Raw genomic sequence first — 23,494 nt, forward strand, 5'->3', positions numbered from 1 at the left:
CATGGGTTCAATTCATGTCACTATGGCGGAGGTGAGTGACGATAACAATAAAAGTTATCACCAGGAGCTGTCCAGTATTGTGTTCAAAAACATTGAATGATCATGAACACGTGAATACTGTATTTCATGTATGACTGAGCATCAGCATCAGCTGATATGTTGTTGTTTGTATATTCAGCCACAAGCTGGCACTGTGCTCCAAAGCAGTAAAAACACATGTTTGTAAAGTAGTGTTATCCCTACAATTAGGAGGAGCACAGAAAATATAAGCAACACGTTTGTTTTATTAGAGCATTATTCCAAATATAAGCAAAACTATTAAAAAAATAATGATACATTTTATATTGAAAACACCAAAGTCCAATAATTGACAACTGCTTAGATCTATCAAAGACCTTGGCATTGGAGCAGACAGTGGAAGTACAACCCATATCTTTTCACAATGGAAATTAAACCATTTATATACTTACATTTTGGCACCTAATGTCTTTTAAATTCATTAGACCAGAGTTGAAGTAAGGGTATTGAATTGGCACTTGTGTTTTAGCTGTGCAAATGATAAATAATATATTATACATAATTGAATAGAAAATATTTAAAATAAAAGAACAGAACTCAACAAAAATCTATTTTGTTACAGAACTGGCCTTAACTTTGACCACAAACACAGACCAGGAAACAAATTGCTTAAATTCAAGCAGCTCTATTTTTGTATTGCTTTGTTCGTGTGCGCTTGAATTCAAATGTGTTTTTAAAAGGCAGTGCTCGTCATGCTTCCAGGGGAAAAGAGTCTTGGTATGCTGTCCTGCGATGTCTCAACATGTCTGATGGCCATCTTCCCTTCTTCACCTGAATACATTTATAAAAACATTGTTAGTCCTTTTTAATAATCTTATCTCATACCATTTCAATCATTATCATGTCAGTGTACCTAATATGAGTAAACATTGTTTTGCCGCATCTCTGACATCATCCTTATCCGTCTGACAAAGATACACCAACTGCTCAATGCTTTCTTTGGCCTGGGAAACACAAAATTAGATTTCATATTGCCTAAATAATTTCAGATGAAATGCAATATTTTGTATTTGTAATGTATTCACCTTTAAACAAGCCAATGCTTTGCATCCACAGATTCTTGTTGCAATGTTCTGATCTTCTAGCAGCTCCAGACAGTGGACCAAGGCCTAACACCAGATGAATGACTATTAGTATTAATCATTCATCATCAGCTGTGCACTGGCAGTAATACTATTGTACAAACGTTTCCATAGCCTCATCACCATCATAAAGGCTGGATATTTTATAGAGTAGTTTTATATTACGTAGTAGCTCGTCCTCTCACCTGTTCTCGGAGTCTGGGTTGACTGGCCAGGCCCCTGAGCACAGAACTGGCAGAAGCTGATACTCTTCCTCGTGGATCCTTTAACAACTTGGCCACAGCGTGAATGCCATGTTTCCTCAAGCTGCATTTGACTGGATTTCTCAGCACTTTCACAATCACATCTTGATTCAGTGACGCCAAGCTTTGCACCAGCCACACTAGAGAAAAACAACACAATGTCATTTTTCATATTTAAAGGTTCACTACGTAACTTTTCTGGTGTAGGATCAGGCACCTGCTTGTCTCCAAGGATATATTTTCTTTGATTAGAATATTCCACAGAATTAAAAGTATTTATCTTCATGAAGACAAGCTGGTGACGCCACCAGACCAATTCAACTTTTGCAAGCTGTTTTTCAGCAATAGAAACACATGTTATTAAAGATAGATTGGTGGCGGACCCTCTACCAGAAAAGTTACATATTGCATTTTTAAGTTCAGTAGATGCACATACCATTGTACCTAAATGAGTTCATTTCATACAGACGTTTCCCTAGTTAATGTGTAAGAAATGTATCTAGGTATCTAGATGTCTATAATCTGTGATTTTGATACCCGCTTTAGTTTTCCATTCTGATCTTATAAACTCACAATTAATAGCAACTCCTTGTGGGTTTCTGGTGTATTTATTTCTACTAGGTTCAATATCAAAAGTTGTGATGTTAAAGTAACTGTACCTTCCTCTGCAAGCTCAGAAATATAGGCCTCCAAGTCAGTCACACCATTGGTCTCCAAGTAGGTCCACCACTGAAACAACGTCACAATCACGGCACCTTTAATGGACTCTCGTTGTGGAAGTTTCTGATCAAGAACCTGTTCAGCCAGGGACAGAAACACTGGAAAGAGAGAATAGAGGGGTTCACCTAATCACTGTCTAAATGATGTATCATGGATAGTGTTGTACCTGTGTTGGCCGTGTTGGACATCCTCTCTGGAAGGACACTGGAGTATACAGCAGACAAAGTGCTCAGAAAAGTCTCCACAGAGACATTATACACAGGGCCCGTTTGGACACACTGCTGCCACAGCAAAACTGATCCCTGAATAGGCCCTAGCTGAGGGATAACTGTGAATTTAAGAGCAGAGACACTATTTTATCAACAATTAAGTGGTAGAATAAATAAATAATGCTGTGCCACTACAGTAAACCACAATTACAACTCTTCCAGTTGGATAAACCAATAATTCATTCTCAACATTCGCCAAAACCTATTATTCACATATTATAACACTTTTTCAAAAATAACCTTGAATTCTAAATGCTCTTGAGACTATAAATATATATCTTAAACTTTCCTTAAAAATAATCTCACCCTCATTTGGCTGTTTGAAACTCTTTGGTTTCTTTTTGACGACACGTCTCATCATTTTGAAAACCTGGGCTTCCCGCAGGAGTCTGTCAAAGGCATACATCTCCCTGCAGCGCAGAGGACCAAATGTACCAAGACACTGCAGAGTCAAAAAGTAGAATCATAATTCATTTGAAATGATAATATGTTTTGAGTTTATATTAAGACATTTGGATAAACAAAATGGTGTGTTCTAATTTACCAGCAGCTGTGTACTACAGTACTTGAGATGAGCTTCCAAACATTGGTCCAGACTGTTGCAGCCGGTGGTCAGCGGGGGAGAAAGTGAGGAGGGGCTTTCCCAGCCTTTTCTCTGCAAATACCTAGGTACAATACAATACAGAATAAAGAGAGGCTTTAAGACTAAAATCAACAAAAGGTTTTCAAATAGTTCTGGAATTTAAGCATGCTTTTGGTTGTTCTATCTAAAATGCATCACTGTGTACCTTTCATTATTACTCTTCCTCTCCCCCTCCTCTTCCTCGCAGTCAGACATGTTCAGGAAATCAAAGCTGCCCAAAGCAGTTTCCACACTGATGCTGACAAGACTGGGAGAGCGGCTGTGTCTGCCGTCCTATGCAAACACACACAAGAACTTATGATCACATCTATCTGTTACTGCTTTGACAAGGCAAGAGGGACCCCTGCTGTTCACTTTTATTATCTTGAAAGAACACCACCACCATTAAAAGATATTCATTCAACATTATTAGGATGTACATAATAAATCTTTTACCCTTTATACAGAAACACAAAATGTACCGAAAAAGAAATATCAAGGAATCACTTTGTCACCTCCAGTGTGGTCTGCAGTAACTTCAGCTCTTGTTCTAGCAGCTGTAACTCGGGGAACTGCCCTCTGTAGTCATCAATAGAGGACACCACAGCCCCCAGAGCCTCTCCTAAAGCCTGGGCCAGATCACTGTCCACCGCCTCATCTCCTTCATTTGACAAAGCATCAGCGGCCACTTTCTCTGCTGTGTCCTCTTCCACCGCCACCCAATGGGCTCGATAGGTAACATCTGCCCCCTCTGGGGCACTTGGGCTGGGCATTTCTGTTGATTCATGTGAAGTGGTGGAGGCAACAGGGAGAGATTCACTCAACTCTGGTGTGACACTATCTGTAGTTTCAATTGTTTCAATATTTGGTTTGATTTCAGGCAGTGCAGGAGGAGTGTTAGACATCTCTACTTCGACATCAGTGATAGAAATCCCAGACGTTTTTGATGTTTCCTCAATGAGTTCACAGAAGGGCTTGTCCAACAACACCACGCCATCAGCGCTGCCTTCACTGATATGGCTCAGAGACCTGGAGAAGCTTCGATTGGTCAGTGACTCGTCTAAAGCAGCTAAAGGAGCATGCTCGTCTTCAGCATCTGACTTTGTAGTCACGGTGAGTTCCCTGCAGTCCTCCAGCCTGTAGCAAGACAATTCAAATGAGTCAAAGCACAACACAAAAACCAGTCAAGTTTGTGCTTTAACACAAGAAAATTGAAATTTCAAATATATATATAAGATAATAAATTTGGTGTATTGTAAAATACAAACCACACCGGGGTTTGTATTTTTGTATTGGCCAGGCTTCAAGAAAAGAAAGAGTTACCTGCTGCCCTCTGCTGGTGATTTGGAGTCTGGGTCCTCACTGATGATGCTGATGTTATGTGATGAGCTGGAGGTGACAGGTGATGAGTCTTCGGTGCACAGTGACAAGTTGGACTGCAGTGAAGATTTCCGTTTCCTAACTGACTGAAGCTCTGGTGTTCTCGAAATGTTTGGAGTGGTGTCTTCATGCAGCGACTGAAGAGAAATTATGTTGAATTTTGATATGTTCTCAGAGATAATAACTCACTGAAATGCCTGGTGAATAAATCTTGGTTTACATATAACAAAATAATATTGGTTATTACAATATCAGTGATTTCCTGTGTCTTACTGCCATGAGTTTTGCTGGCTACCTTGTGCATGTTGTGTACAGAGAGCGTTGTGCTGGCTGGAAGCTGAGGACTGGATGAGTCATCAGAGGACTCAGAGGAGTTGGACCAAGCTCTTCCATTGTCCATCTCTTCATGGCGGCGCAGCATGTTCTGAAAAACAAAATAAAAAGTTGAAAACAAATTGCTATAAATTACTATAAATAGTTTTTTCATGTTTTATACATTCTGGGGAGGTGTAGAAGCTTTAGCTTTAAGTTTTATGCACTACGACAGAATAAACTGGCGGCTACCAAGAGGGTTCTAAAGTGGGGCAGAAGAAAGTCAAACTAAAAGGTCACTACAATTCAAGGTGTTTATGACAGCTCTAGCTAGTCTTTTATGCACACAAACTAAAATGAATCATCACATAGCGTATTTGACCCGTGGGACTGGGACATACTATGCCTAGATTCCCTTTAATCCTACATTTACACTACACACAGACTTATGACATCTGTCGCTCCTCACTTACGGCCATGGGCTGTCTTGCTGGTGAGCTGTCACTACAGGAACAACTGCGAGAAACTGTGTCTCTGAAAATGTCCAGTAGTGGCCAGTGTGGCCGGCTAGTCAGACTCCGAGGCAGAGACTGAAGCAGAACAGTGGCCCCGAGTAGAACAAAAGGCAACAGGAAAGTCAGAGGAGGCTGCCCTTCAAAAGTGCTTTAAATATGTAGCTCCTAAAAAATGTTTGTTTGGCGTGTGTCCTGTTTAAATTAAAGCTTGAAAGATTGAAGAATAAAGCCACCATAAGTACAATATGAATATGTTCAAGCAGCTGGTGACATGTGGAATATTAGAGTAAAATAAATTCATATATAGATTTAATGAAGCACTTCACGACTTACGTAAAAAGCTTGTTCGCGTAGAGAAGGAGTATCGGGAGGGCTCTGGTTGAAAATGGTGGAAAACCTCTTTGTGACAGTTGGAGCTTTGTTTACGCTGCTCGATAATGACACCTGCTCATCTTTATCAAATGGGCTGAAGCAAGAAAACAAGTTACTCCCCTTTTATTTTCTGTATTGGAGAGAAGTAGTAGTGTTAAGAGAACTTACTTCCAGGTCACTTCTAGGTTTAATTTAATAGTGCCGAGGTCGTTAATGTCCACTGCTACAGTTTGAGGTAAAGCAGCGAAGAGGTCTTTAGTTTCACAGGAAACGCTGCCCACAACTACATGATTGGCCAAACTCTTCAGCTCGGTCACCTGAACATGCAATCAAAATCAAATTGCTTTCACTAAAATGAAATTGCCGTCACATAAATGCCATGTCGCCGTGAAAATCTGCTGACCTTAACGGAGAGAAATTCATTGATGAGTGGCTGAAACACCATTTCATCACTGTCCCACACCTGCCCAGAGTTCACTTCAATTTTGCCTCGTAGTTTCCACCTCTGCCGGCCATACCTCATAAAGATCTGCAGAAAAGACATGAGTAAATATATTGCATAACCTTTGGAGGGTCACAGAAAATAGCATCTCACCTCGTATTGGTCTCCAGCACACAGCCTCGCAAATCCAGCCAGCCCTAGACACGTCACAAACACTTGACTTCAATGTGCGATGAACAAGTTACAAAAGAAAGATGTCTACTATGACAATATAATCTAATGTTTGATTATTTGACTTTGTTCTCACCTTTCATCTTTATATGAAACTCTCCCAGGTGGTTTTCTAAGTCATTCTCCAGCACACACATGTTCTATAAACACCAGACCAGAACAGCTTTGAGTATCCTGAGGGAGATTTGAACTTGAATGCTTTGTGCTGTTGTATTTACCTCTGTGTACTCCTTGTAACCTTTGTTGGCCTCTGCCAGACTCTCCTTTGCTTCCTTACTGCCCGGAGACGCCATGAAAGCCATCACCATCTTATTGGCACCATCTCGCAGTCTCCGTTGTAAGCAGTAAGCTTCGTACAACTCTTCAACCTGGACAAAAGAACAATAGCATCACTGTATAATGGTCTACAATTCAATTAGTACTATGTTTCTTACTTTACTGAGGTGAAACTCCAATCGCCGAATCAATCTCTCTGTAACTTTTACTTGCTGTGGGAAAAATAATTTACAGTTAAAGATATGCGAGAGGTCGAAAATTATAAAAGGGTTTTCATCTCAAAATTGTGAGGAAACTTTACCTTATCTAGCTCGTAGAGAAAGCCCTAAAGAAACAAAACATGATTAGCATTTTTTATTTCTCTATAATGTATCAGTTAAATACAGACAACCACCAGCATATTATTCAAAAAGGATTAAACTGCACCAACAATCAAGGACTGGACCGAAATTATAACCAACATTGACAAATGGAAAAGTGTACAATTCACTTTGGAGCAAATGAGATGACTACTGATGACTCTGTTTAGGACTATGTAAAATGTGGATGCCCTCTCTCTTTGTGCCATTGTTTCTGTTCTATTATATTTCATGTTAGACCAAAAACACACAAAACACAAAAATAAAGAAAAAGCATACAAAAGAAAAGGGGAAAAAAATACAAAACATGAATAATAAGCTCAATGAACTCTTCCTTGACCTTGTTTAACTCAGCTATGATATTTTTGTTTATGTAGAGCTTTAAATTAATGCATATAACATAACTGCCTTATCTTGAATTCTCTACAAGTCAATTTTTTTCACCCTTGGGGCCCACTCCAAAATAGAGCTTGAGTTTTAACATTAACTAAAGGGAGGTACAGCAGTGATAAGGATAAACCTTTCACCGGAATGTGACTGTGAGAGTTTACCTACAACCTGCTTCACACCACAGTGCATGGCTTTGTGAGCTTTAAACACATTTAAAAGACTATAACCTAGCGATGTTGACACAAAATGTCTGCATCAAGTTTTGAGGGCATTTGGTTGTCTATTGAATGATTTATATTTGCCCATGTATAAATACTGTTAATGTAAACAGTACCAGTCGGGAATTCCTTTTAGATGATCTCATCTCTCTGCTGAGGCTGTCCAAGTCCATCTGATGAACCTGAAGGTAGGATCTACAAAAGGAAATGTCACGTCATTTAAAAGAGAATAAAAAAGCCATCAAATACAGCCATATCTAAAAACCTAAGTGTGGATACTTTTTCAAGGACAAACCTAGTATCCTGTTAGCTGAGGAGTTTTTTTTTTTAAATTACATAGACTCTCTTTTGCAACAGAGGCAGTTAAATTATTGCCCAGATGCCAGTTATCTAGTTACTGTTCCGGCAAGACTTTGTACTCACTGTAGGCCTTTTTTCAGTGCTTCATAGACCTCGTCAGTTCGTTCTGGCTGAGGGACTCTGGGCGGAGGGTTGGACGACATAGTAAACATCCTACTGGCTTTGCTCGGCTTTCGTCTTAGACCTGGAGTGGTGTACACTGACAAGGGCCTAAAACAGAATTTGACATGTGAGTCATGATTAACAGAATTGCAATAATAGTGTAGGGCTGAAACTAACAATACATTGATACATTTATATTGTACATTGAGACATTTTAAACACATTATATCATCCAGATAACAGTTGAAATATTGTGACTGAAAGCTTCTAGATTGAGAATATGTATAAAAAAAACATAACTTATTGATGAAAATCAGAAATGGTTGATTTTAGATTGACACTGTCTTTGGTATAAATATATAATCATATGTGTCTCAGAGTCTGTATAGTTCAGATAAATATTACGATGATCAAAATACGACTACAATGATTTTTTATGGTCAATTAGTCACGATTAGTCAATTAGTTAATAAATCGTTGGAGCAATAATGTAATCGTACCTAGATTTGTCATAGGTGTTGACCCCAGTGAAGCTCTGGCTCCTAGAGATGGACTTGAGAGCTCTGACTGGACGCACAGACAGCGACATGGTGGACAGGGTTCTGGAGGGGCCGCCTGCACACACAAGTGTTACCAAAGACTAAATATGAAAAATAAAACAATACAATATGAACTTCCGTCTGAGAGAGAGAAAAGTACGCTCCATGGGAAACGTTAGTTTCCTACACAAAACTGTAACAATAACATGGACAGTAGCGGATCACATCCATCTTCTGCCAAGTTGTCAGCATTTTTCTAAAGGGCGATACTGCCGGCACTGCATAAAGTGTGTTTCTACAAAGAACCAGACAAAAGTGAATTACTTCTGCAATATGTCTAAGTGGAAATCAAAAATGTCACCACCAAAATATACTGCAGAATACAGTAAATATACTTAGACAGATACAGTTAGATTTTTAAATTATGTGATCTAAAAACACGTTTGTTAGAAACACAAAGAGAAATGACCCCTACATCATTATTCAGATGGAGCCAACATGTCTTTAACTGGTGCTTTTTCACCAGAATACAAAATAAAAGTTGTATGGATTAGTCATGGAACAATATGAGATAATTATCTCATAATGTTGCACTTTTGATCATTCAGAACATTTGACTCAGAGTCAGGACTATCCAGTTTCCTGTATCCTTTTCCTCTAAACAGCTGGCTGCAGAAACACCAACACCCACTCCACAAGAGAGGAAACAACTCAACAGGAAGTTAGAAGCAACCCAGTCTTTGGACAGGAAATTGAACAAAAGAGATAGTCCTGGGGCAGCAGTCAACTGGCACTGACTTCTGCTTAAGTTCAGCCTCATTGTATTCATATAAATGTGCACTGAAACTTAGCAAAATGTGTTAACAATAATATCAAGTAAATAAGTACTCAAAATTTCCACTTTATCCCAATTTTCTGTCATCTTCATCAATCATTTGTGTATCTATGTCCTATATGTTTTATGCTATTTCACTACATAACAAACTCACTCAAACACATACAAAACATTGATTGGTTGGATTCAAATATCCAGTGGAGATGCACAACTAAAAGCTAAAAGACACTCTGATAGAAAATGCAGGTTTTGAAATAAATGAAACAACAGCACCAACAACAGCAACAGTATTTTGTTTGATGACTGAAGCACTAACCTTTATTGGAAAATGTAAGTTTCCTGTAGAAAAAGGGCAATGGCAGACGGCACATCTCTCCATCTGTCCCTGTCTCGGACTGTCCTCCCTGACCACAGCACGGTCCAGACCAGCTTAGTGATAACAGCCCTGTTACTTTACGCTACCAGTGGTGCTGTCATACAAAGAGGCATCCTGCAGCTCTACTGTATGTGATCATGTGACTTCACTCATTGTTTGAGTTTGTTAGTTCCCAGGCCATTCTGGAAAATGCTCTGAATCCAAACAATCAAACTAATTTATAGGTGAACCAACAAAAATCAAGAATGGCGCAGTATTTAAATGACAACAACTGTAAACATAAAGAGAGTAAATCAGCTTTCACATGAGTTCATCTTTAGGTTACAAAGATGAGCTAAATCAATGAGTGGAAGAGGCTTGGCTAAAAGAGGTCACATTTCCAACAAAGCAAAGCTCGTGCAAATATGTGAGGCCCCAACAGACAATACAGTCAGTAGGCCATGCATCCAAGTTTGGAAACATAATTGACCATCACCTACTCCTGTTAGTGAAAGGAGCATATCTTTCTGATAGGCGGAGGAAGCCGGAGTATCAGAGGGGAAACTGACCCAGGCATCTCTTTAGTGTAAAGTGGAGTCGACTAGTTTATTTGATGTTATGTCAAATGAAATCCATTGTATGTTTAATAGCATTAATTATCATGATGTTATTGTTTGTTTGTGGTTTTAGTAATACCATCAATTTAACTGCAAAACATCAGCGTTTCCACGTCAATAACCAAAGAATTCAATAACTAACTCACAAATTGCAGAAATGCCGAAATAAAAAGTGAATATTTGTGTTTTAATACAATATTTAAAATGAATCATAAAACATATCCATAACTTCCTATGGATTATTGCTTATTTCAGTCAAACTAGACCTGAACATTCTTCCTGTATGTGTCTTTCACTTATCAGTATCACAACATGATTAGAATGGAAAGTTAAAGACCTGTTTTTTGTATCGTGTTTTGCCCAGAATAAAGGACACACACACCTGCCACTGACAACCTTCACATGCCACAGACAGTGGGACCATGTAACGCTGAGTCACAGCCTCCAACATAACATACTTTAAACCATGCACCATAAAACTGCTGAACTATTATCAACTTGGTATTTAAGTGTGTACCTTAGTGTGCTTTCTGTTCAAATTTAAAGTGACCATTGTTCGTCACAGATAAGATAATATTGTGGGGGGGAAAATCAATGCAAAATCAACAGCGCATGTTCATATTACTGAGAATCAATAGTTTCCAGCTTTCAGAGGTGTCTTTGACAGAGAAAAGCCAGGAGGGAGTGACTTCCTGACAAAATAACACAACCAGGAAAACGCGTTTGACTAAGCGAAATCAAAGGGACAACTGGAAAATGTGTGCATGAAATCAGTCTCCAAGAAATTCATTATCCCATAGAACACATAACACGGCCTACTGGATTATTTATCTGATGCTGTTTGCTCAGCCTGTACATGCCTTGGAGATCCCAGTAAGCTTTGGTGAACCATGAACAACAACATTTCTGTACATTCACTCACAGTCACATATTTGTTAATAGGGGAAATACATAGTCACCACATAACCCAATGTTTTTAATAGTAGGAGATACTGTTCCATGGAAGGTGCAGACTCCACTCAGATCATAACAAGTCAATCAGACAGGATTTAACCCACAACCCTGCCGAGAAATGAACCTCATCTCATCAAGAAAGGTGCATTATTAGATTACCATGTCCTTGATTTTCATATAAACACACAAATAATGCATAACTCCCATCACTGACAGCCCCACCCTGTATTTCGGAACAGTTCCCATTCTTTACAAGCATCTATTTTCTATCCTGGTTACTGAAGGTGCAGCATTTCTCAACTTTCCAGGCCCACTGCGTTTCTTATCTGCAAGAGGCAATACAACGGCAAATACATCCCAACTAGACTTACATAGGGTCAAGAGCTTGTTCTAGTGTAAATGAGGTAAATTTGAAAGATGATATAATGACAACATACCTTTGCTTCCACTGTACATGGCTGCAACAGTGATCAAGGATAATTCACACAAAAAATCCTTATCTCACTCCTCCAGTCTAAATTTTACAGTTCACCCTACCTATTTTTTGACTACTGCTAGGTCCGACATGATATATTTGCATTTAAAGGAATGTGTCTAATCTGGCTTTTCACTCATCTCTCCAACAGCAGGTTGGTCCGTGCAGTCCACTAGCCCAGTGTACCACACGCAGATAAGTAACTTACAGTGGGCTGAAGGAAACGGGAAAGCCACCCCCCTGATCTTCCATGGGTTTTCCTGCCCCTCCTTCTTCCTGTTACATCAACATATTGTCCAGAGCCTACCACACACGTCCAAAAAAGTAGTTTTTATTTTTGAGCAAAGTTCAAGTGGCCAAGCATAGGATATAAACAATTGGATATAATGTATTTCCTAAATATCCTTTATTTCCATTAAAAACCCACAATATAAATCAAGTACATCTCAATTAAAATAGAACAAAAAAAAACTGAATTTGTGATCTAATCTGACTTTCATGGTTACGGTGCCTCTGTGATGCTTTCTATCAACAGGCTGTTGAGTGTAAATGCTCATGTTGGAGTTTAAAGCACGGGCTAATAAAAGTGGAAACGATTTAACTTCTGATGAGAAAAATGAAACATTTCTGTCCCTTTAGGTTTCATTTCAACCATTACAAGGACAAACCAGGAAATGTTGCCTTAGTCATCATCTGGGAAGTTTTTCCCGCATTGTAAGAATGAAGCTTCAGGTAATGCTGGGGCGTCATGATGACAGAGGGCAACTTTGTCTGTGCTGATGATCACAGGGTCTTTCAGGACAAAGCTCCAGCAAACAAGGGATTTACAGAATGAATCCACCAGATATATTCATTGATGAATGAATATAACTTCTTAAAATAATTTCCTTACAATATTATTACATTGTTAAATCTAATTCCAGTTAGCCCCACTTAGGTCATGAAAGGTTTTACCTATTTAAGTCTGAAGAAAGCAAACTGTTTTCTCAAGTGAATCCGTTTTTCACAGTGCTCCACAAAATATTGGGAAGAATGAGCACACAACCGTTCAAAGGACTTGAATTGGTGTGTGTGGACCCCTGTGAAGTTGGGACTTTCCTGTTAATCTCCAGCTGGCCAATAAGCAGCTTAACCGTCATTGGAGTGCACCAGGCTAATGACCGCCGGCCCGGCCAATATGCTTCAGAGACACAGTCCATCCTGTAGCATTCTGCTGGAGGCCATTTGTCTTACTATCACTAGTTGTACGGTGAAGTTCCTGAGTTTCATTTCTGGTGTCACCACTTCCTAAATAGTAACCAAGGTAAACTCAGGTCATAACTACAATTAGCCGTTAAGTGAGATGTGCTTATATATATAGAAGTGTACAAATAGCACAAGGCACAGAATCCATGATACACATGAATTTAAACATAAAACAATCAAAGATTAAAATAAAGGTTTTTCAAAGTTTACAATACAAAAGCCAAAAGTCCATGCTGTTTTATCAAAAAATGTCCCTTGAATGTAGTGTGTAGATGCTGGTATAAAATCAAAGGTAATTAAAAAAAAAAAAAAAACATCTTTGAAGAGCACCTGATTTTTTACATTTTATGCAGCCCACTTCCAGACTCAGAAGTGCTCCCGCAAATACTGTGATATTTGTACAGCCGCGGCACCAAATGTAGTCTTGCGTTGAATGGCCAATAAATACCATCCTGTTCTGTATGCCCAATCAAAAACGTGGGGTTCTTCTAATCTAACATTGTCTCCAGAGAACCTGACACAGCCAGATAGGCAACTGGAACTCTACCAAGCTGTGTAAGCTCTCCTTTGTCATGGGCAGCACATTACTTCAAAATTATGTTTTACCTCTAAAACTTGTGTTTTTGTGAACCACTTTTCAAAGGAAAAAAGACCAGACCACTAGACCTAAATGCTTGTAAAGGGCTGGATGTGGAACTGACTTTCTGATTTGATTCTCAGTTGTGTGCTTAAAACGTTTTAGTAAAAATTAACTGCAAACAAGGAATGAAGTGCTGTGCTTGATTGCAAAGGGCTGCAATCACACTGTGCCATTCCAATTTCAATGTAAAAGGTTTATTTTTATAATTAATACCTAAAATAATAATAATAATAATAATAATAATAATAATAATAATAATAATAATAATAATAATAATAATAATAACAATATAATATAATAAATGGGGGACAATGAATGCTTGGTAGCCTTAAGGCAACTGAACCACATGTACCTGTGAAAGTAGTGGAGGCATGGCCTGAGTTTGGTTACAGATGCTTTAACAAACTGAACAAAAGCTGCAACTAACAAGATCTACATTTATCTATTTTAACGAGTGCATCCACGTTGCGCAGCAAAGTGTAAGTGCGACACTGCTACTGGACATAGATAAACTGAACACCATATCGAACTGCACACGCGCTTTCTTCAAACATGACAATTGTAAGAACTAGACAAAAATAATCGTGTTTGTATAAAGTGGCGTAAGTGCACTCACATAGTTTTTAGCAGTAGAGACCTCGTGAATGTTGGTTTCCTCCACAGCGGTCAGCACACGTCAGCAGACGGTCAGCGGCTCCTCAGATGCGCCTGTCCCGTCACCACTCTAATTCTCAGGTGGACATTTTTGAGTGTCGAACTAAACACTTTTCTTTGGAAGCTTTTCACTGTTCTCAGTACAGGCTCAAGAAAAGAAAGCTGGGACAAAATGATATAAATGTGCTAAATTTAGCACAGTGATAACCACCTTTTGTTATGCAAAAGTCTTAGTTTGGTGTACATTCTTTAAAGTAGGCCATATCTTTCTATACATACAGACTTAATTATGAGTGAGTTTGAAACAAACAAATCCATTTCCCTCATCTGAGAGGGGAAATCAGGGAGTTTCAGGAAAGTGCATTGCTGCCATCTAGTGGTGATTCAACAATTCAAAATCTCAATTTTGGCATAACAAGAATGAATCCAAATGTGCTCCAAGGCAAATGGTTTTGGGAGGTTGTTTTGGACAAATTTATTCAAACAATTAGTCCATTCAAACACAGACTTTGATGGTCAATCGATCATTTTGAACATTTCTCATTAGTTAGGGCTCTTTAACACAGCAGCAGCTCTCATAGTTCACAAAGGACTTTGGCCATAGTCCTTTTGAAACTAAAACATTACCACAACAAAATGAATAATCTGTATTAAATGAATTAATACGCATATGAAAATTATGCACAGAATTTAGAGAGTTTGGATGATAACGTTGCTTTTAATTCAATGTTAAATATGCATTTTAGGATAGGACAATGGTTGCAGCGCACAGTAAAAACAAACAAGTTTTAAAAAAAACTTAAATCTAACACAAAGTGCAGGTAGAGCAAAAAAAACAGCAACTCGTATGTACAATAAGTGGCTATGATCATGGTTGAGTACAGTGCAGCATATGGACAAAATAAAAACTATATGAATAGCAGTTAATGTAACTGTGTATTATAGTAATATATACAATAAATGGCTATGGTTAACAGTGCGACGTATGGATAGAATGAGACAGATTATTTTGATTACATTACAGTATGGCACATGACAAGTAGATGACAAATGTACTGGGCTAATTGTTGGCAGTGTTCATTGTACAGCCTGACATAATTTGGAAGATTTTGTTTTGAAAATAAACTAAATCTACCTTTGGTATTTGTATTCTGTGTGAGATGTTTTGCAATTGTCAATTTTGAATGGAATTGTGTGTGTGTCAAAGCAATAGAAAAACACAAAGTATAATGTGTCTACTGTTGTGGGCTGGGCTGAGTTTGACTGCTGATAAATGGCTTGAGTGTGTTCCAGCGGAGCCCCCTCCTGGCCAATCAGGAGAGTGCAGTAGTTTCGACACCACCCCCCAGCGGCCGCACAGGCGCACTGAGCCTTACTGCCATTTTGTGCACAGAATACTCTCCTAAAGCGGGAGAAGGATTAAAACTAACTGCGGAGAGCCTCGCATTTGTTCCGGACACCCAAACTTTTTGCTACAGTGGCCACACTTTCATCTGCGGGCAGTCGGAACAACAACCACCGACAAAAGGTAAAGTGTCACTACTTTGGTGGGAAGCAATGGGGAGTTTGCAGGATCTTTAATCGGCCTCTAGGTGTCATGATGGGGCTCTAGGTCCGGGCAGCCCGCCGAGGAGTGTTTGTCTCCCTCTATCGTTTTCGAAAAATCGGGAGAAATATGTGTAAATGCGCCTAAGTTGAACCGTATATGCATTAAAATGTATATTTCGCACACATATGGCAGAAAACGGCAGAGTTAGTGTTAAGGATTGCTTAAAGAAAGTCAGTAGAGACTTAAGGCCACACCGTCCTGTCTGTGTCTCTTTGTTTCCTCTTTAAAACCACGACGTCGTGGAAATAGAGCGCGGCTTGTGGCTAATGCTATTAGCTAATGAAAACTTTACACTATATTATTGAGTTTCGAATTGTAACGTTTTGATGTACGTTCCCAAATATCCATCACAGAGTGATGTTGCATTAAATGCGCAACACCTAACGCCAACACGGGCACAAATGTATTTGCTAAGATTAAGTTATAACTTCACGCAGACAAAGCTAATGGCTAACTAGCTAGCTCCACCGGCCTTCCCCGCCCTCCACGCGGTTGGGCAAGTGTCCCGTTTAAACATTGTCCTCTAAAATGGTGGCCAATCGCCATTCTAAGACATTACGCGATGTTTTGTGGCTTAATGCGTCGATTTAATTGTCCCGGAGCAAATTTATGTTGGATCTGAATCACCGTTTTCCATAACATGACATTCTCTGCGTTGTAGGCCACCTATTCGCAGTTACGATGACGAAGCATGTGGAACAAAATGGACGCGTCGGTCAAAGCTTCTAAAATGTTTAAGCATTCTTCCCAAATTCCACAGCGAAAAGTTCTTCTTTTCCGTGTAACAGTTATTTCCCGTCGCCTCTGGTTCGGACCGGTTGATCCAGTGCTGAGCTTGAGACATATGTCATTGCAAAGAGCTCCCTCTACAATTGGGCTCACGGAGCTACAATAACAGCGAGCACACGGCCATCAAGCGGCCGCAGCTTGAGCAGCATTTATTTTCTGCTTGTTCAATGTTTATGTTGACTAAAGTGGAAGTTTCAGACGTGTCAATCATCTTCATATTTCAATGAAAAGTCCAGACAGTGCAGGGAATCTATCCTTTACAGAAACTCTGAAAATTACATTAGAAATATAACTTATTATTCAGTCTCATCAAATGCAACATTTCAAACCTGTCCTTTTTAAAGTTAAAATGTCTGTCTGAAGCGTAACAACAAGTTGTGATATTAACTTCGAACCTTTAGTCTACTTTCAAATCACCAAATGTGACTTGTTTCTAAACCTTTTCGAAGTTGAAATGATATTTCTGTTTACAGCCAGCATGGACCAAGCATCAGCAGGAGACGCCTCTTCTGTTCAGGCAGTCCACAGGCAGGATGCTCTTGTGGCTGATCTCCTCCAACAGGCAGCAGAAGCCGGAGGGGTAGTTGTTGACGGCCAGGCTGGAGTTGTTCTGGCCCAAGGTTCAAATATACCCCTTTTTTTTACATGTATAAAGCAGTTAACCATGAACCTAAAATTTGAATTTTTTTTTATTTTATTCAGGGCAAGAAATGGTTGAAACCACAACAGTTAGTGTTGATGGTGGAGGAAGTGTTCAAATGATGGTTATGGACTCTTTAGATCCAACACTGCTGCAGATGAAGACTGAGGTTTGTTGATTATTGCGTTGACAAGACACGTAATCTGAGAGAAAGAAATTGATGCAATTACTGACATTTTTACATTCATAGGATTGCTGTTTGTCTATTCAGATTTTGTTTTCCTTCAGGTAATGGAAGGTGCTACTGGTGCTCATCAAGCAACGGTTACAACTGTGGACCAAACTCAGATCATTACACTGCAGGTAAACAAAGCATTTGTAAAAGACAGATTGCAACATAAACTTGAAAGTCTGGTGAAATGGTTCTTTCAGATGGGTCACCCTACAACTTAGTGTTTTTTTATTTGCATTATTTCAGGTTGTGAATGTGGAGGAACAAGCTGCCTTAGGCCTTGGAGAGCTCCAGCTGGTACAAGTGCCAGTGTCGGCCTCTACAGTGGAGGCACTGCAGCAGGGAACCCTTGTAGATGCCTCTGCCATGCAAAAGGACCCAGTCATTTGCCACACTTTGCCTCTGCCTGAAGGCTTTCAGGTATGCAGTTTACAATGTTTATATTGGCACTAAGACATTTCCATTTTGGATGTTTGTGTTCTGAAAGCAGTTAATTTGCACATATTGTTTTTTATATATATATATATATATATATATTATTATTATTATTATTATTATTATTATTATTATTATTATTATTATTAAAATATATATATATATATATATATATATATATATATTATTATTATTATTTTATATAATATATATATAATTTTGTTTGTTTATTTGTTTGCCTTTTTAATAATATCAGTGCACCTTTTATCATTGCATGTGTACTGAAACAGGTGGTTAAGGTTGGTGCAAATGGTGAAGTGGAGACAGTGGACCAAGAGGAGGAGGAAGTTGATTGTCAGCCAGATGATGATGATGATGGTGAAGATAATCGGTTTGAAGAAATGATGGGTGCACCAGTTGAGCCTTCAGCTGAAGACCAAGCCTGGGCTAAGGATCCAGATTACCAGCCCTCCATTGGAAGTATCAGGAAATTCAAAAAGGTACAATGGTGTAAAGCTACTATATGAGATGTTTGAGTTATATGTTATTTAGCCTAATGCTTTGCAATTTCTGAAAGGGTAAGAAAAGCCGATTGCGATATGCAGAAGGAGACAAAGACATGGATGTCAGTGTGTACGACTTTGAAGAAGAGCAGCAGGAAGGGCTTCTGTCAGAGGTGAATGCTGAGAAAGTAGTAGGTAATATGAAGCCACCCAAACCTACTAAAATCAAGAAGAAAGGTAAGTTGTTTGGATAGCCGTATCATCAGATCGTAGGTAGCGAGAAATTATATCTCAGTTTTTTTTTTTTGTAGGAGTGAAAAAGACATTTCAGTGCGAGTTGTGCAGTTACACTTGTCCACGTCGCTCTAACTTGGACCGGCACATGAAGAGCCACACTGACGAGAGGCCTCACAAGTGCCACCTGTGTGGAAGAGCCTTTCGTACAGTCACTCTCCTGAGAAACCATCTCAACACACATACTGGTCAGTATACAGATGGGAAACCCTTCGCTAGAAAAGTTACTTTGTGGCACCTTTTAAACTGTTGAAAAATACCTTACCTCACACTTACCGAGATGTTCCACAAAGCAGGAACCAGTTACAGTAAACAATAGTGTCAAAAAGCCTTTAATCGGTCTACTGTAATAAAATTGTAAAAACTCTGTTCCCCTGTGTCTGTGTAGGAACTCGACCACATAAGTGCACAGACTGCGATATGGCTTTTGTGACCAGTGGAGAGTTGGTTCGTCATCGCCGCTATAAACACACCCACGAAAAGCCCTTCAAATGCTCCATGTGCGACTATGCAAGTGTGGAGGTAGGATCAAAACTTCATTAAGCTACATCAATTTTTGTATATATGGTAATGTTATGGGTATGGCTACACAGGTGAGTAAGCTGAAACGCCACATTCGCTCCCACACGGGTGAGCGTCCATTCCAGTGCAGCCTTTGCAGCTATGCCAGCAGAGATACATATAAACTGAAGAGACACATGAGAACACACTCTGGTAAAATATATATTTTTTATTGTACATCAGCTCATAGTTATGACACTTGAATAATATGAACATCTCTTTTTTCAGGTGAGAAACCGTATGAGTGCTACATCTGCCATGCTCGCTTTACCCAAAGTGGAACTATGAAGATGCACATTCTGCAGAAACATACAGAGAATGTGGCCAAGTTTCATTGTCCCCACTGTGACACTGTTATTGCCCGGAAAAGCGACCTGGGTATGTAGCGGTTTGCCCTCAATAATTACTATAACAGCTGTCCATTCCTTGCATTGTGTTTTACCTTATATTTTTATCACATTTTATGCACCCAGGTGTCCATCTTCGTAAGCAGCATTCCTTCATTGAAACAGGTAAAAAATGCCGTTACTGCGATGCTGTGTTCCATGAGCGCTATGCCCTGATTCAGCATCAAAAGTCCCACAAAAACGAGAAGAGGTTTAAATGTGACATGTGTGACTACTGCTGTCGCCAGGTAAAAGCTACTGTTGAAGTTTAAGTCGCAGAAATGGTGTGGTTTGCATGTATTTAAACGATTGTATTTGTGTTTTCAGGAACGTCATATGGTGATGCATCGTCGCACCCATACAGGAGAAAAGCCCTTTGCCTGCAGCCAGTGTGAAAAAACCTTCAGGCAGAAACAGCTTTTAGACATGCACTTCAAACGCTACCATGACCCCAACTTCATCCCCACTGCCTTTGTGTGCCCCAAGTGCAGCAAGACATTTACTCGCAGGGTAATCATATTTTTTCAAGTTCTGACATAGAGAAACCTCTGATGGCTATGTTTGGTGTCTTGAACTCTTTTTAAGTTTTACAAAAATTATGATTATTTTTTAACCATTGTTGTATTTAGTTAAAAAATTCAGTACTTGTGCTTTTACAGAATACCATGTCTCGTCATGCTGAGAACTGCAATGGTGACCCAGAGGAGGGTGAAAATGGAGTTGCTACCCCAAGGAAAGGAAGGAGAGGCAGGAAGAGAAAGATGAGGAGCAGGAAAGATGATGACAGTGGTAAGTCAAGTCTTCTATTTTCAATTGTGGACATTTTATTCTGTGAGCTGTGTTTTGACACAAAAGTTTGTTTCACTTAAGATGACGACCAAGTGGAGCTGGATGATGAAGAGGAGGATGAAGATGAGCTCCCTGATGAGGAGTCCACTCTGCTTCAGGAAGAATACGAGGCTGAGGGATTAGACCTGGATCAGGCCCCAGCCATTGTCCCAGTGCCGGCTCCGGAGGAACCACCAGTGAAAAGGAAACGGGGAAGGCCCCCAAAGAATCCTCCCAAGACTCCAACACACGTTTTACCTGCCAAGGGTAAAAGCTCCTCTGATACTGCTGTAACACTGAACAGTAACTGGAACATGCCACATTTACAAGAGGCCTACTGTGGATTGTAGGGTTATAATAAGATGAGTCTAGAAGAAAAATGCATCTCTCATGAGGCTACCCCAAATAAATTGTATGTTTGCTGTAACCCAACCCAACATTTTTCAAGTAAGTCGGTAGGTAAATCCTTATTTTTTTTTACTTTGGAGGCAAAAAAAGATCCAAATCGTCGCCATTTTTTGACTCGGAGTGACCGCCAGGGGTCAGGCTTCAACAATCAATGGCGGAAAACGTCTCAATCAACCCGATCAGGAGACTAAATCTCCCGATTTTAAGATATTTCAATCCTTTTGTACGCCGCTATTCTTTATTTTGGTAGCGGGGGGACACGGGGCACCGCCATGTTTGTTGTGATAATGCTGCTGGGCATGTTTATGTCCCAGAATGCAAAGCGCAGGTCAAATTTAACTTAAAGCCACACCATGACGCAGAACGGCATGAGCGGTGGCCAGTTCAGTGGCGCTGACAGAGGCAAACTAACAAAGGCAATGTGGCTTCCAACTTGACTGGTTCATATTGAAGAATACGGAGGACCGACAATGCAAGTGCATATACAGTGTACAATGCGTTATTTGTCCCTTGAGATGAAAAATAAATTCACCAGCACAATAAAATTATTCGACATAGTGCTTTTGGAAAGTTTGGTCGATGAGTCGGCGAAATATTCGTAAAATAAAATAATTCAGCGTAATTTTGACACTTTTTATACCGGGTCGGTCGGGTTACGGCAAACAGACATATTATTTTGCTCAGCCTGAAATAGGAATGTTAGTTGCACTCATATAAATGTAAACTTTTGGGTTTTACCTAGTCTGTTCAGAAACACATTTTTTTCCTTTAGTGTGTGTATGGCTGAGCCCTGCAACAATAATACTTTATACCACACCTATATCCACATTTGTCGGTAACTACACCAGAGCTGAAACCTCCGTGATCCGGTGTCTAATTTACTTGCATTGTAACAGTCTGTCAATTAATCACATGAATCCCTCTTGTCTGTTACAGCGGCAGCCATTATCCAGGTGGAGGATGAGAGCACCGGGGCTGTTGAGAACATCATAGTGAAGAAGGAGGAGGGAGACGGTTCAGAGGTGACTCCTGACGAACAGGGTGTGGCTCTCATGGTGGAGGCCGTGGGGCTGGACACCGACGCTTCAGAGACTGTGGAGCTGAGTTTGAACGAAGCCACGACTGCTGCCAACGGAGACTTGACTCCAGAGATGATCCTGAGCATGATGGACCGGTGAAGACATCAATGCAGAAAAAAGACTGACGTTTATGCTTGCTGACATGTCATACACAATTTGTTGCTTTTTTCCTCCTTTTCAGGCCCAGTTTTTATCCCAAGTATATATATGTATGCAGAAGTAGAGAAAGATGTATTATTGCCACGTTATAGTTCTTTTTTTTTATCAGTTTTTTTGACAATTGACAAGAAAAAATGCTAATAATGTTGCTAAAATTGGCTTTAAAAGGATGTTAAACCAGAAGGTGCATGAACAAAGCAAATGTCAAAATATCCCTGCATCGCATTTGTACCGTAGTTTTAAAAATGGCCTTCAAGTGTCTTATAAATGAGAGTCAAAAAAGCTTATTTTTGTACAAGGCTGCATATAATGTTTATTTTTCCTTTATTCCACAATGAATTTCTCTTACCAAAACTGTAGTTCCAGCCGATTATGAAAGCTACTAAATTTCCAATGGTTTATCTTAAAAATTTAATATTTCATCAGTCCATGGTGGAAATCATAAATCTTCAGTTTTAATTATTTGCCAAAATAAAAAATGGGGAGTAAAAGCAGTGGTTTGGGACTCACTGGCCTTACTATATTTGTACCCAAAGTCTAAAGAAAAGGCTTAAAATAATTGCATCACATCATTTGAGCAGATTACCCAAATCTCTCTGTGGATGTTGCGACACTGGGCTGTGACATGATTCAGATATTGGGCTCTACTTCTTTCCTTTCATTATCTGAAGAATATTTTGCACATGGAACAAGTCTGCCCAGGTCAATTATGTGAACAGTTCCAAAAACATTCAAGACCATCTCAAATGTATACTTTCATATTGAACCCATCAACCAAAGCTTTGTTCACAATCATTCAATTTAGTTTTTTAATGAAAACTTTGTTTTAGTCTGTTCATTGGAATTTCAGAAGGTGATAGTGTGTGCATGTTAGATTCAAATTGTTTTTCCCAAAATATTTTGGGCACAGCTTCATACATAGATCATAGTTACAAAAGTAATGATTTGAACATTCCACCTAATTAAACCAATAATGTGTACATGATGTTTTCTTATTTTTTAATTTGTTCATTTTCAATATGTTGATTTACGGGCTGTATTGGTACTTCCCAATCTGTAATTGCTTTGTTTTTTTGTCCGTGGCATTTCTGATTGTGCTTTCTTTGCCACACGTTCGTATATCTGGTCTAAGGGTTCATTGTCTTGTTAAATGTTGCTAAAGATAAAGCAGACTTATACATCAGAGCACTGTTTCTTTTTTTCCAACAAGCCTTTCATGAATCAATGTGTTCCTTTTTCGCAGAACTACTTTATTACAGCAGGGCCGTTCTCTTTCTCAGTCACCTA

General features: G+C 39.3%; 2 protein-coding genes across 6 annotated transcripts; one reads left to right on the forward strand and one right to left on the reverse strand.

Moving 5' to 3' along the window:
- Window positions 1-264: 264 nt before the first annotated feature.
- Window positions 265-14,265, reverse strand: ripor1 (RHO family interacting cell polarization regulator 1). Of its 5 annotated transcripts, none has more exons than XM_072434713.1 (25): window positions 14,247-14,265; window positions 8,471-8,585; window positions 7,932-8,078; window positions 7,625-7,703; window positions 6,843-6,866; window positions 6,700-6,753; window positions 6,484-6,633; window positions 6,342-6,405; window positions 6,188-6,231; window positions 5,996-6,121; window positions 5,761-5,909; window positions 5,554-5,686; window positions 5,179-5,295; window positions 4,689-4,817; window positions 4,337-4,530; window positions 3,529-4,150; window positions 3,180-3,307; window positions 2,936-3,056; window positions 2,698-2,833; window positions 2,289-2,450; window positions 2,062-2,220; window positions 1,346-1,542; window positions 1,104-1,187; window positions 932-1,022; window positions 265-849 (listed from the first exon to the last, which is right to left on the reverse strand). In XM_072434713.1, exons 2-25 carry the CDS (start codon window positions 8,557-8,559, stop codon window positions 752-754), a joined length of 3,297 nt encoding a protein of 1,098 aa, XP_072290814.1. In that variant the 5' UTR covers window positions 8,560-8,585; window positions 14,247-14,265; the 3' UTR covers window positions 265-751. The 5 variants fall into 5 exon arrangements, with proteins under 5 accessions (XP_072290814.1, XP_072290813.1, XP_072290812.1 ...); XM_072434712.1 differs by lacking the exon at window positions 14,247-14,265 and adding an exon at window positions 11,708-11,937; XM_072434711.1 differs by lacking the exon at window positions 14,247-14,265 and adding an exon at window positions 9,661-9,800.
- Window positions 14,266-17,384: 3,119 nt separating this feature from the next.
- ctcf (CCCTC-binding factor (zinc finger protein)) lies at window positions 17,385-23,390 on the forward strand. The gene is made up of 14 exons (XM_072434397.1): window positions 17,385-17,507; window positions 17,621-17,685; window positions 17,801-17,974; window positions 18,280-18,489; window positions 18,567-18,729; window positions 18,804-18,974; window positions 19,175-19,308; window positions 19,380-19,500; window positions 19,576-19,725; window positions 19,821-19,981; window positions 20,061-20,243; window positions 20,393-20,522; window positions 20,604-20,828; window positions 21,906-23,390. Exons 3-14 carry the CDS (start codon window positions 17,921-17,923, stop codon window positions 22,145-22,147), a joined length of 1,944 nt encoding a protein of 647 aa, XP_072290498.1. The 5' UTR covers window positions 17,385-17,507; window positions 17,621-17,685; window positions 17,801-17,920; the 3' UTR covers window positions 22,148-23,390.
- The last annotated feature ends 104 nt before the right edge of the window (window positions 23,391-23,494 follow it).

The sequence above is a fragment of the Eucyclogobius newberryi genome, unplaced genomic scaffold (assembly GCF_026437365.1).
Source record: "Eucyclogobius newberryi isolate DKJ021-1_F unplaced genomic scaffold, fEucNew1.0.hap1 SCAF_7, whole genome shotgun sequence".
Lineage (NCBI taxonomy): Eukaryota > Metazoa > Chordata > Actinopteri > Gobiiformes > Gobiidae > Eucyclogobius > Eucyclogobius newberryi.

What these genes read in the sequence shown, in the direction of transcription:
- ripor1 (XM_072434711.1), bottom strand. Translation starts at nt 9,715, where the DNA reads ATGTGCCGTCTGCCATTGCCCTTTTTCTACAGGAAACTTACATTTTCC. An exon ending in GTTACAAGGAGTACACAGAG is followed by an intron (nt 6,406 to 6,483) that starts GTAAATACAACA and finishes TGGTGTTTATAG; the next exon opens with AACATGTGTGTGCTGGAGAA. An exon ending in AACCTAGAAGTGACCTGGAA is followed by an intron (nt 5,687 to 5,760) that starts GTAAGTTCTCTT and finishes TTCTTGCTTCAG; the next exon opens with CCCATTTGATAAAGATGAGC.
- ctcf (XM_072434397.1), top strand. Translation starts at nt 17,921, where the DNA reads ATGCAAAAGGACCCAGTCATTTGCCACACTTTGCCTCTGCCTGAAGGC. An exon ending in TACTAAAATCAAGAAGAAAG is followed by an intron (nt 18,730 to 18,803) that starts GTAAGTTGTTTG and finishes TTTTTTTTGTAG; the next exon opens with GAGTGAAAAAGACATTTCAG. An exon ending in GCGACTATGCAAGTGTGGAG is followed by an intron (nt 19,309 to 19,379) that starts GTAGGATCAAAA and finishes ATGGCTACACAG; the next exon opens with GTGAGTAAGCTGAAACGCCA.